The sequence below is a fragment of the Phalacrocorax carbo genome, chromosome 17 (assembly GCF_963921805.1).
Source record: "Phalacrocorax carbo chromosome 17, bPhaCar2.1, whole genome shotgun sequence".
Classification (NCBI taxonomy): Eukaryota; Metazoa; Chordata; class Aves; order Suliformes; family Phalacrocoracidae; genus Phalacrocorax; species Phalacrocorax carbo.
This window is the reverse complement of record NC_087529.1, coordinates 10,091,531-10,105,624: the sequence shown is the minus strand read 5'-3', so window position 1 is coordinate 10,105,624 and position 14,094 is coordinate 10,091,531. Positions and strand designations below refer to the sequence as shown.

The 14,094-nt window shown below is 42.6% G+C and overlaps 1 protein-coding gene across 3 annotated transcripts in view; it reads right to left on the bottom strand.

Annotated features, from left to right (window-relative positions):
• SPNS2 (SPNS lysolipid transporter 2, sphingosine-1-phosphate) overlaps positions 1 to 14,094 on the bottom strand; it is a 140,128-nt gene that overhangs the window by 93,818 nt on the left and 32,216 nt on the right. For all 3 annotated transcript variants that reach the window (XR_010375502.1, XR_010375503.1, XM_064467716.1), the window contains exon 2: positions 9,341 to 9,406. Coding sequence is in view for 1 of the 3 variants with exons in the window: in XM_064467716.1 (XP_064323786.1) it covers positions 9,341 to 9,406 (66 nt within the window). In the remaining 2 variants the exon portion in view is untranslated. The remainder of the gene's footprint in view (positions 1 to 9,340; positions 9,407 to 14,094) is intronic.

Sequence of the window (14,094 nt, the reverse complement as noted above, 5' to 3'; positions counted from 1 at the left end):
TCATCTTTCTTACATGACTCATTCTAATCACAGAGGCTCTCATGAAATAGTACCTCTCTTTGTCAGACTGTCAATGATTTCTAGTGCTCAAAAGGTGTGGCCAAGGACACTCAGGCACTTTTATTGTTACTTATATTGCCAGGTAGATTGGACAAAACCACAGGATGCTGACTATGATAGCTAACACCATCGATCGCTGCGGTGACCAGGACCACTCAAATCCCAGGGTGGGCAGAGGCAAGAATAAAACCAGTAACTGTGATGAAAGTGAAAATAAAAACAGAGAATTTGGAACATCCTTCGAGGCAAACAAAATAAAACAAAACAAACCCAACACCCCAGAAAAGACCAGACAATCCTATCCTGAAGGTTTCACTCAGCCAAAACTCTTAACAAGGTCAGTTTTAACAAGTTCTTCATCACACGCTTACAGGGTAGGTGATGGCCTCGCCTCTACAAACTGATGATCTAGAGAGAAGAAAGGGAACAGGGGAAAGACCCAGAGAAGAGAGCGCCTTGGCCAGTGCCATCAGCAGAAGCGTAAAAAGAAATCAAAGCTCAAACTGTTCTACCTGTGCTGCCTCTCTAATCCACTTCCAAGTCTACACCAATAGTAATTTATTGCAAACATCCATTTAAAATTAGTGTAGCTCCAAATAAGCAAGTTATAATAACTTTAACTCCTTATTTCTTTAAGGCCACTCTTTGCAGGGAAGGTGTATTACTATTAATGTTCTCAGTTCAACACTACTGCCCCACAAGAGAGTAAGTCAGAGCTCTAACATGCATATCCACATATCCAGTTCAGCTCATCTACAAAGAGGAGGGAGAATAATGCAGTAGGAGAATATGTAAAATAAATCTTGCCTCTGTAAACATTAGTGGATTAAAAGGTTGGAAGGAGGAAATGGTTAAAGCTGTCAAAATGTTTAATTAGACATAATCTGATGTATAACTGAGTGGGGGAGTAAAAGAGGTCAGAATTGAACTTCCCCTGGAAACATCCTTTCCACTGAAAACCGAAGCACTTCCCTGCCTGCAGCCGCAAAGAACACAAGAATGTGTATGAACCCCTCTTCCTACTATTCATCCCATCTGATGTTGTTTGTTTGCTCGTTTTTCATCTGAGATTTAAAACCCTAAGCCATCCTCAGTCATTTGACTAAAACGTGAAAACAGCTCAAGGGAGTTTTAGCAAAAAATGTTTATGTACATTGACATTTTTTGTGAGAACTAACTTGGAATTGGGGTAAGTAATGGACTATGGTCAGTGATATTTTCCCTTCAGAAACAGGTTCCCTGGATAAGATAAGCAGAAAGTTGGTCTTTGCTCTATAACCTTACATCAGCATATAGGAAAAATCCTGGAATATGTGCACATATTGGGGGTCAGGAGAGTGCATTGGGAGATTTCCTCTGAATTGGTGCAATAATACACCATTCATGTAACTCAGACTTACTTGTGCTAGTTGGAATCTAGTTCTGCAGGCTGGTAACGCTACCAAATACCACGAGGAATGCTCACTTTTTACGTAACTGATGCCCTGGAATTCATTTTGAAAGCAAGGTATACGTGCCCACAAATGAGTCACTCCTCCTCAAGTGTGTTTGGGGCTATACATGGGAATCACTGCAGCCTGTACCGAAACATAGTTTCTGCCTGGAAAACACCACCTGTTTCAGCAGCTTGTGACAGATAAAGGCTACGGTTCCCAAAATCACATTCCACAAGGTAACAGCAAGTTCTTTGCAGCCAGCAACATTACTTTCATAGTGATGATGATGATGATAAATCGCTATAAAAATTCAATTGTAAGGATGCAGGGTGATCTGGTACTCAGCCCAAAAGTGTTGAGAAGCACTGGTTTGGAGGAAAAGCCACCTGGAACTCAAGACAGGGCATTAGAGAAGCAAAATGATTGCATGGACTGGTCTAGGTCCCCAGCATTCCCACTACTACAAAAACTGGTACTTCCAGAGTCTACGAAGTGCCTGCTGTAATACAACAACCAACATCAGCGCTCTCTGCTTCGTTGCAAGACAGTACCTCCAGTGCTCCAGAGCTCCTTCACACTCTGTCAAGACTATTTGGTTTATCCAAATGATCTCTCTCTCTCTCTCTCAGACCAAACACCTCCTCCAACTGCAATGCTTCCACCTATACACTACTAACTTGGAAATCTCGCAGTGGGCACAGACCAAGCCTGACCTCTTTATTATCTGATCTCAGATCCCTGTACGAATACAGCTGCTTACATGTTTCACAACACAGTATGTTGCCCTGCAGAACTGTAGGTTTGTGCTCTAAGAAAATAAGAGTTCTTCAGGTGTGGGAGGCAAGTCAAAACCAAAACAGTATTAAAATAAATCTTTTAAGAGAGAACACTTATGGCTCCCCTGGGATGAAGCGTATTAAATACACAAAATGTACTATAAAAGTTAGTTCTATTTTCTCACTCCCAGTTAGAAGACAACCCTGATCCAACTTCCCTTAAAGTCAAGGCAAAAAAATCTTGCCGTCTGGGCTAAAGCTTACCTGTAAATTGGGCCCAGTAAGTATCAGTAGCAACTGTATGCACAGATCTAGATCAGGGTACAGAGAAGAAATACAGTGCTCCTTTTGACTTAGACCATATATGAACACTCCTCCAGTCACCACACTTGAAAATTAAACTTACAGGCTCAGTGAAAAGAAAGAATTAAAGCTAGGCAGGTTTTCCACTTACTACCAATAACTTTTAGTGTCACTGCAGAAGGGGAGGGAAAAATGTACGCTACTCGTGAGGTATTGAACCTAAGTACACACCTCTCTTCCAGCAACTGGTAGCCATTACATGTCTAATAGCAGCATTAAAATTACTGTTGATGTAACTCAAATGTTCATCTCCTTCCTTCAAAACTCCACATATGGTGTTAATGAAAAAAGCAAAGGCGGCAAGACTAGCCCTTCTGAAGTAACACACAGTACAGCGCAGCTGCCTGCTACGTGAGATTGTATAGCTGCTATTGAGAGGAAGTTGTTGATTAAATGAATTACATGATACCAACAAAACCCTCATCTTCCATGATAAAGAGCTTGAATGACATTCTGAGGTTTGAGGAACACGTGTTGGGGGAGATAGAGAGGCTGTGTTAAAAACTGTTAGGACTTTGGGTGGAATGATAACTACCTCTCTAAAATCTGTGGGAAATCTTTCCCCATTATTATAATAAATTACAGAAGTGAACACAACCTTGGCAAGAGGTGCTTGAACTACAGCCTAAGGGAAAATAGGCCAACATCTACTTACAGAACAGACATGCCACAGGCAGCACAAGTGCAAGCTTCACTTGCAACAACCAGCCCAAGTACCTGCCCTGTCTGAAAGGCCAGTAGTTAAGACAAACCTTCCTTCTGCAAAGCAGGGAGACAGGATGGGAAAATGAATTATTATGTTGTGTTAGTGGCCACGCAGTGTCATAAAATTAAGATATTAGTAAGACAGCTAGTCTGGAGAGCTCCCCTGTTCTAGGAGCCTGCACTTGCTGACACATACAACACAGAGTGCAACACTGGCTCAGGCATTTACATCCTATCAGCAGGAGACAAGGACATCTTCCGCTCCCTTCCCTGCCCCTTCTCCCCCACCAAAGATTATTTACTTTGCAATCTAGGGCTGCCCAGTGAGAGTGCACACTGTAAACAGCATCTTTATAGTTTGGTCCTTGGTGTGTAGGGGACTGGGCTAGGGCACAAACGTGTTTTCCTACAGCCTGTTCACTGATTCGAGAAAATACTTCCGTTATTGATTGCAGACGGTTTTCCAAAAAGGTTTAACTGCTTTCATGAATCAGACCCTCAGATTGCCGTGACTTCTTCGCGTATCAGATACCTTTCTAGCACACAGGAAATAAGGAGTAGGAACTTGTAAAGGACTTATGCAGGAAATAACCAGGCTCTGGGCTATCTCAACTCGCTCCACCTTGGTAAGTAAAAGACCTACCGTTGTCACAATATTAATCGAGGCACACTGAATACAGAGCCCTGCTATTTCATCTTTAATGTTTAAACTGGAGCTGTTCTATGCAAACTGTTTAATCCCTAGATCAGCAGCATCCTGCAGAAGGCCAGAGAAGTTCAGAAAAAAGGTACACAATCAGGTATGGAGGGGGAAATGGGGAAAAAGGTTCTGCTCATTGTTGATATGACTTAGAAGATCTCCTGGCAGATAGGGAGCTCCACCTTGTCTTGGCATTCAGAGCCCCAGATTGCCAGAGAAGTAACCTGGATTTAAGAATGCTTAGCACGGTCAAGGAAAGGGAAGACGACAGTAGCATGATCTGCTCCAGGCAGGACATGGTGGTCAAACCATCTGCAGTCATAAACCAAGAAGAGCAACTACGAAGCATTCTGTCTGCCTTCTGGACTGGACACCTGAGATACCACGGCCTTGGGTGGTGCCCTGGTGTAAGAAGGCATTCATTCAAAAGGAAAGCCCATGAATTTTAAACAGAAAACAGGAAAGTGTCCAGAATATGAGTTCCATTCTAGGACGAAGAACAGTTAAGCAGGTACAGTAGGAAGTGAAAGATGAAGATTTGATTCAGTTATGTATAGCCCAGATGAGGAGCAAGACAGTATCTACTGAGGTAGAAGCAGATGGCAGAAAAGAAACACACAGCACCTGCAACTCATGTAATATACACATATTCAAGGTTAGCATCCAGAAGAGGTCGTCTTTGTGTGGAATAAATAAAAAAATGTTAGAGCAGTAGAGGCTGTCATCATAAGCCAATGACAAGAAGATGGGAGTCAAAGGGAGTCGAAAGAAAAACTTTCAATTTAGCAAGTCTGATTTATCCCATCATTGCGTCCCACTATTTCAAGTGCCCTGTTCACTGGACACGTTTATAGCTCGGTTGGTACAATCACAGCACACCAGAGCTGCTAACATACCTGCAAGGTTGCAGTCTCGTGCAAGGTTCCACTAGGTTGGCTCAAGAGGTAGGGGAACTCAGGTAGGTAAAGGTTTCAGTTTTCAAATTAAAGAGGTTTTAGCTGGAATTGACCCTTACAGGAAAAATGAGCCCACAAGAAGACTTAAGAAAGTACCTGGCATTGCTAGGTTTCCTGAGAAACCAGGGGCTGGAAGGCATTTGGGAGAATGCCCATCTCTCTCCACGTGAGAAGAGGCAAGTTCTTTCAGAGCCCCAGTTACCTATGATTATTCACCTTTAATGAACCCTCTCAGGTCTCTCTCTTCCTTATACTTCCTTGCTTCTGACCTTATGGTATAAACTTTTTGTTACCAGGGTTTCCTCTAATGACACCCCTATGCTCTTTCTGAAGACAGACACTTTTCTCCTCCGCATTTCAATGGAACCCTTGCCATACCCTCCCTTTGACGCCTCACAGTTTCCACTTGCAGAATTCCCCACTGTTTTCTGTGCCTTCCCCTGAGCTTGAGCTGCCTAGGCTAGAAGATTAAGGTGCCCATTAACAAGGACCAAATCTCTGGGTCTAAGCATTAACCTAGCTGAATGCTGTGTGTTCAGGAACCGGACCACAGTTCTCATTCTGGCTCTGCCTCAGTCCCGCTGTGTGACTTTGGGCAGGACGTTTCTCCCATCTGGCCTTCTTGGTTTCCCCATCTGTAGAAAAGGGCAAGCCTCATTATCCCTCCCTATATAAAACATCCTGAGATCTACAGAAGACAAACTGTATTGAGAGCCAGGCGCTATTATTATTAGAGTTCTGGCGTGTTAAATAGACACTGGCAAGAGACACAAAGGCACAATAAATCCAAGGGCAAGGAAAGCAGACAGAACAGTAAAGCATAAAAATTGAAGAAAGAAGGGGGAAAAAATGTAGTGAAAACCAGAGTACAGCACCAGGGCACTACTGCTGTGGCCTAAGTATATATGGAAGGATAACACTATTTTGAAGCAGTTGTACAAATCCAGTGGCCCATCCTCTCAGCCTTTCTGTTTTTAGAGGCCTGTAGTTCTGGTGAGTCCAAGTTGCTGCTCCTCCCTAATTCCACACATGGGAAAGACTTTTTGTATGGTTTGGCTTACAAATGAAGTGACTGACTACACCTGTACAGCTCAAGTAGGCGAGGAGATACTCTATCACCTTTTTAAATCAGCCAGGATTATACTTTCTCCAGCTGGGAAAAGCAACCAGTAAGAAATGAAAAGCACAAGAAAGCTCGCATGCAGACCTGTAGGACAGCTAAGTGAAGCTAATATTTATATAACTGCATAAGTAGTGCTTTAAAGAGGAAGATTATCACAGAATTATAGCATCATCTAGAGATAACTGAGGCTCTGGAATCAACATAGTAATGTGCCTGTTACTCTACAATGCTGCTGGGCAAGCAGCAGTTGCGATCCATCCGTCAGCGCGTCCTTTGCTGTCACAGGATCCTTGCTGCAGAGGCTACCAGGTTCTGCTCCTTTCCATTATGGATGAGGCTGGAGTGTCCCTGTGATTTTTCAGTACAGGGAGTTACAGTGTCCCTCTAACCAGTTTTCATTATATCTCCTAGGCAAAGAGCAGCTTGTGTCTTGGGGTTAATATAAAAGGTAAGAAAGATTCAAATTCTGTCTTTGCAATTCCTGAGAAACCAGTCACTTTTGCTTTCCAGAGAGCAGCAGAAGCTGAGAGTCTATGAACTGGGTTTTGAATGTTTGGAGTAGGAGAACTATGAGATTGGCTGTGCCTGCAAAGAACAGGTTATGGTATGAATGCAGGGTCATACATTGCCTTTGGTGGATTTCTTTTCCCCTTGCTGTTTGAGTTTTCATTACCACATCTTCCTAAAACTGTGTGCAACCTTGTTTCTCGGTTAAAAGGATTTTCTTTATTATTTTTTAAAGCCTGTTTGATGAGTGATATGAACTGCCAGCAAATACTACATTTCACTCCCCCTCATTAACATTGTAAATTAATTTAGGACTCATTTGGATGCAGAATTAACAACCTGAGGACTAATCCACTCTTTATTCAGAGGACATATTCAGGATGAGCAGTCTTTCGTCTCACATCACTCAATTAGTTAGCAGGACCATCTCTTGGGAATAAGATGATATTTCTGCCTCTCTGCTTGCAAAGGAACTGTTCAAGGTTAAGGCAGAGGTCTGGGAGACATCAGTTCTGGTTCTAGCTCTACTACAGACTTCCTCTGCAACTTTGGTCAAACGATTTTACACTCTGCATCCATTTTCTCTAATTTACACATCTAGAGCGGTCAGACTTAGAGACCAGACAAAAGATTAAAAGTACTGCTTATGATGGTTTAGGCCAGCATGTTTTATTACATCAGGGCTAAGGATACATGGGCCATGGGCCAGCTGCCAACACAGAAACTTGTTAAGCCAAAGTAATACATTTAGTAAGTTCTCACTTATGTGCCCCTACCCTTACTTATGCGAAATGGTGTTTTATTTTGTGAGCACGCTTCTCCTGTGATGCCACTGTGATTAATACACTATTATCTATATTGCAGGGGCAAAGTCAAGCCCTCAGTTTTCAGAGCAGCAAAATAACCAAGAGAAAATGTTGCTTTTCTTAAAGCAAAAGTTAGCAGCAATCTTGCAATATCTCAGTGACGCTGTTTTCAGATGCCCTGTATGTTTACTAGAGAAATAAATAACATTTCTTGCAATTAACAAATTAAATGCCCTGTTGGAGCTTAGCTCTTACTCGCTGCCAGCAAATAATCTGCAGAAACATTTCATCCACTGAGGGGAATGAAGATTAAATATATGCTTTGGCAAGTGTCGTTTTCCATCAGAGTATTTTCTTGAAGGCACTTCATGTCTAATGATACATTGAGGACCTGTTCCTCTGAGCACAATAAATACGTATAAATAATTGCTGCAGAAAAGAGCCTGACGGACAACCAGTGCACTTTGGGCATAACTGATTGATGCTACTTATAATCAGTAAGACTTGTAAAGCTCAGGCCTTCTGTTCTGGACATGAGCTGCACACATCAGCTTAGCTGAACTCTGCCATCCCACAAGGAGAGCATTTTTAAAGCCCTAATACAAACTGTTATCAATTGTTTGTGTTGTAGCATTACCAAGAACCTGTAACCACAGATGAGGACCCTGTGGTGCCATGGGTTGCAGAAAATAAAAAGGAGGAAACACTGCAATGGTTCCCATAGTCTGAAATCAAAGGCCAATGGGGCTCCAGAACATTCTGACCTCTAGTGTGATCATAAAGAATGAATGATTTTACACACTTTATTGTTGGCTACAGTTTCATGGAAAGGCTCTGGACAGGCATTTGATATCCACTATGACAGCATAAGAAAAAAAAAAAGCATGGAAAAAAAAGTCTTTCTGGCACACTATTTCTAATCATAATTGAATTCCAATTTTTTCAGAGATATAATTGTTCCAGTGTGGTTCCTTCAGACAGATGACAGTGACAAGACAACCACAGCACCACAAATCTATGACTGTAACTAATAATTCTGTAGGAAGTTTCCAACCAGACTGTTTCTCTCCTTAAAATATTTCATTTGCTCTCTGGCTAGTCCTTTCAACTCTCCATAAAGATCAGATGGGCTGTCATAACTACATGAGACTGCTACTCAATGTCATCAAATCCAGCCCATTGACAAAGGCACTCCTCTAAACGACCTCAGGACCAGAGGCCAGAAAAGCTGCATTTGTCCTGCGGTTGTACAGCTCAGTCTGCAGATGTCTGCAACGTTGAAAGGTCTGCTACATTAAAAGGACATCACGATTGCAATAATCCTTCTTCCTTAAATGCAAGAAGAGAAATGTCTGAAGCTAACAGCACCAAAATCTCATGGATACTGCTAATCCATGAGCTACCATGAACGCAGTGATTGCTAGCCTTTCCTGTAGTTTTCATCCTCAGGTACTTGTCCTGATGAGTTTTACATTTTCGTGCCACACTGTGCTCCCAATTACTGTACAGTCAGCAGATTCTCTCTAGAGCGTACGAAGGGCATCATACATCACACTTATTACCGACCTAGAGAGTTAAGAGAAGTGAGAACAACAGGATCCTGCTGTTGGTTTATCATGAGTTTTCTGGTCCAGGAGAAGTAGCCGTCTCCTATTTGAATTTAGTTATCATAAGTGATATCATTAGGTTTTGTTTGCTTTTAGCCCACTCTGCACTCAAGTCATGCTGAGCCCCGATCTCCTGGCCACCAGCAAATCAAAACCAGAAAAACCTCATGTTCACTCATCTTCCCAGTAAGACTGTATTTCAACAACCAATGTGCCCAAGGGCCATAACTGAAGAAACCTGAAAGCATCCTTCTGAGAAGAGAAAGGTTACAAAAGCCAGTGAGAAAACAAACACTCTTACCTGTCTGTAATAAGCCAGCCCCACTGTCCTTGACTCCAAAGTGCTGCTGGATGTCTAGTAACACACCTGCAAGGAAAACAGAGAGAAGAAACTCAGTGCCTTCAGCTTTTGAAAAGCATATAACTCAAACCTCTCGTGAAGCATCAGCAAAGCTTCACGTTCCAGTAGTTTAGACACATAACTTCCGAAGTTTGCACATTGGCTTCTTTTGGGTACACGTACGCTCAAGAATTATGGGCTACTACAGTAAAAGCAGAGGTGGGTAGATACATTATGCAAAGAGTTTGGGAATGACATCCTCATGCATGAGAAACTGGGTCTTTCCTTTCTAGTTAAATAAGCTTGGGGGTTCTTTTTGTTTGTTTTCTGCAGGATCCAGATCCCTTACTTCTGTTATTTCAGAAATACAGGGAAAGTGATTCTGCCCCTTAGGTGCTTCAGATGGTTCGACAAGACAGACAAATCGATTCCAAGACAAGTTTTAACAAATCTCTGTTAGGAGGAGATATGACACATCGATGGGAGCAATGGGGGAAGTTTTCACATTTAGCTAGTTCTGGGGGGTTCTCATTTCCAAAACAAATGTAGAAAATAAATTTTAAATAGCTTAGTAAAGGTGGGTAAGTGACCAAATGCTTAGCTTTAAATCAACTACAGGCAGAACCAAAACCAAACTTCCCTCTTCCCTGAACCCCTAATATTTTAATTGGCACAAGCAAAATTAAACGGTTTTGTACTATTTACATATTCAGGTAGATTTAGCACTTGGGTATCAAACATATAAATACATGTAACATCAGGTACAAATGAACAGGCGTGCTTTTGTAACCAGCTAACCAACAGGGAAAACCCCCAAGAGAGGTTTTATAACTCATTTTGGGGGACATGCATTTGCCAAGCTGTAGATCATCCAGTTGTGTCAGAGGCCTGAACGTTTGTCTGTGGTCTAAACAAACTGCACTCTGATGTGATTCTTGGGTCTGGAACAGACAGTTGCTCTCTTAATATCTAGGACTTCCTTTTTGTTCTACTGTCTTCCTCAAAACTGAGAATGTGCAGGTTTCTGTTTTAAAAAACAAGAAATACCACTCTCCAACCATACTGAGCATCTACAAAAGTTCACCTTCATTTCAAAATTTGATCTGAGGCTTTATGAGCAGTGATTCTGCTCATCACTGCAGGTCACGGGCATCAACTAAGCACCAGCCTGAACTCACCATAAATATCTTGGCTTCTGGGACTGCCAGGATCACACTAATGACAAACGCAAACTGATAAAAGACCCAGAGGTAACTATTCCCAGAAAATATCTGGGACAATGCTAAGAATACAGACATAAATTAAAGGTACTCAAGGAAAAAAAGATACAGAGAAAAAGGAAAAAGCAAGAAAGCTTATTTGTCCTATTCCATATTACTTGTACATCACATCTAGTCAGGGCAGCATTCAGGCTGGCTTTTAGACTACCAATATCTGCCCAATAAGATGAGTACAACCTCCTACAACAACCTGCCCTTCCTCACTCTCTCTGTCAGACTGTTTAGCCCTGAGCAGAGAAGGCTCAGGGTGGGGAAGGGGGTGAATCTTATCAATGTGTATCAATACCTGATAGGAGAGGGGGTAACAAAATCAGAACTAGGCTCTTCACACTGGTGCCCACTGAAAAGAGGCAAAGGGCACAAAGTGAAACACAGAAAAACCCATTTGAATGTTTAAACCCCATTTTTAGCAGGGGGCTTGGACTAGATGATCTCCAGAGGTCACTTCCAACCATCAGTTATTCTGTGATTCTGTAATTTTCTGAAGTATTAAGTGCCTGATTATATCCAGTTTTCCTCTGGCCTTTCTTTTCCTTTGGAGCATTGCTGTCTACTATAATTCCAAAAGGAACTTCTTAGCTTCCTCTTGGATCGCAGATTTACCTCCGTTTTCAAAGTGCCCTGGCATTTCTTGGCTGCCCTTCCCTCATTTGCTCCATTAATAACTGGGATATCATTACCCAGGCAATATCTGCTGACAAAAATAAATTTTGTGTTTGCCTAGCAAAACCCTCTGAGGTTTAGATGACTTACATACTCCCCTTGTTGTCCCACCCTTTCAGGAGAAAGTCGTTCTTCTGCAACCCAACCTAGAAACCTTACTTAGCTTAACCAGTTCTGAACACCTTCCATTTGTGCTCCTTTATTGGTTGGTCCTGGACTGCCCACATCAGGTGAAGCTCAGCAAGTCAGAACAACTTGTGGGTACTTCAATCCCAATTTTGTCAAAGATAAACCCATCAACATTCTCCAGAAGAACATGGAATAAGGGAGGAAATACCAAATACAATGTTTTCTTATGCTTTCCTATCATCACTCAGTTGTGCTACACAGAAGTGAAATAACCTACTAACTCCCTGCAGCTGAGCCTGACATTCCAGCTGGAAAAGCCAGGTCAGAGGGATCCAAGCTCTCCTTACTTTTACAGACACGTTCAATACAAGACTTAGTTTGAGCACATACGTCACTGGGTGGTCAAAGTGATGCCCATTCACCTCCTGGTCCATGGGCAGATGGCTTCCTGGTGGATGCCATGCTCCTGTTCAGCCCATCAACTTGCAGCTTCTTTTATTTCAGTAACAAAGGGCTAAGTTTTGCACCCACCTTTCTTTCAGGATGGGGCTTCAACTCCCAGATAGATTTTCATTTCAATAATTAAACTCTGTGAAACAGGCTACAAGTACATTACCTGAAGTCTGCAAAGAAAAACAAAGTAGTACAGGACACTGCACCTGTGCTGTTGCAAACACTCTGGTTAGGATGGTAACTGATGAAAAAAAATTTACCCTGCAGCTAGCGCAGACAGACTACCTTGATGCTGGTTTCATGGTAGAAATCTGTGCTGAAGTGATCACCAAGCAGGATTCATACCTTCTGAATTAAGTTATCTCCACAGGTCCCTTCCAGTCTCAACATCTCTGCGATTCTGTGCTCCTAATCCCACGATGGAATACACACACACGTCCACAGCTCCCTCCACCACCCTGAAAGGTGCCTGCCCTGCCTGCAGCAACGTATCCCCAGCCATGCCAGAGAGGGACATTAAACCACCAAAAGTCACCAGGAGCAGGAGCCTGGGATGTGATCAAAAACGTCGCCTCAGAAAGAAGAATTTTTTTTTTTTTGGATTTGCATCAGAAACCAGAACAGCAAGTGCAAGGGATTATAATGGTGCCTACACAGCGAAGCAGAGGAGGTCTTCCAGTTCATTACAAAGAAATTATCTGTCCGATGACAATGGCTTTACAGTTCTACAGTGCTTTTTTCCACAAGAGAGCACAGTTTTTACAAGCTTGAACTACTGTAGCCACAAATGAAATGCATTTAGGACACTGAAGTGCAGCCACCTTGGATTAAGCCTACAACTTTATCATGGTGGCGGAGAGGGAAGTGGGTTCTGTGGATAGTCAATGCAACAAGACAACACAGAACCACAATTATAAGTCCTGTGTGAGCTTGGAAGAAGGTCTCAGATGATTAAGAGAAATCTGCATGTCTAATTGGCATGAATTTCCAACTCCATGTCTATTTTATATTCTCTTTGGACTGCAGGTGTTTTGATACAGGATTTAGAGCATTAAATTAGAGGCAGCAGCAAGCAGATGATGCAACACATGTATGAAGTGATACGAGTTTCTCTCTGCTGTGGGAGATTTCCTGCTCAGCACGCTCACATGGGAAGACACTCCTACTCTCTTAAATTTGCTCAGCTCTGTTTCCACCTCACCATGGCAATGACTCACCTCAAACTTTAATAAGATTTAGGGATACAATTAAGCAATGATAGACCAGAGGAAAAGACAGGAAAATGATAGAGCTTTTGACTTTCCCTTCTGGTTCGAGATGATGGGAAGGCAGAGATAGCTGGAGCCAGGCTTCAGACAATGATCATGTTGCTTGTAGAGATGCAGTCCCAGGTGTCGCACACCACCTGATGTAATCAAAGCAAGGGAAGCTGCCACATGTGGCTGACAAGGCCTTTCTTGGATTAAAGTCCATACCTATGTTCCAGGAGGACCTCAAAATAGCCATGAGCAGCTAACAGGCACCTCTCTTCCTGAGACAGCCCCTCAGCAGGGCTGATGGCCATTTGGGATGTCTTTATGATTACATGGCACACATTAGTGCTACCACCTACTTAACTACTTAAGCCCATTCGGCATTTCCAGGACTGAACAAACACACAGAGAAAACATGGTGCCAACCCTCCAAAGTATCTTACCGGCTGAACCAGACACGGTTAATGCTGATGTAAGAGCTTGGAACTCAATGAGATGTAATACGGGCAGCACCGAGCCAGCAGTGCGGATCAAGATGGGCACAGAGACAGGACTTACTGGGAAACCCAGGCAGAGGAATGACTAGTTACTTCAGCCCTATCTAGGTTACTTTACTAGGCCTGCCACGTTAATGCCTAAGTACCTGACAAAGACACCAAGGCAGTTACTGGATTTTTGTGGGCACTGGGCATTAAGAGCATTAATGCAATTAATTAGAGCAAATAATTAGAGCAAAAGACTTTTAAGAGCAATTTGGAGGATAAAAGGTCTTGGGTGTGGAGTGTTAGATAGGGAGGGAATGTCAATTAAATGAGGAAGAGGAACGTGGCTGACCTCATCCATCCACAGTGACAGAGGGTTTCTAGAATCCAGTGCAGGATCCAGAGTACTGCTGCCAATTTTATTGGCCATTTCATAAACAGCGAATATAAAAGAC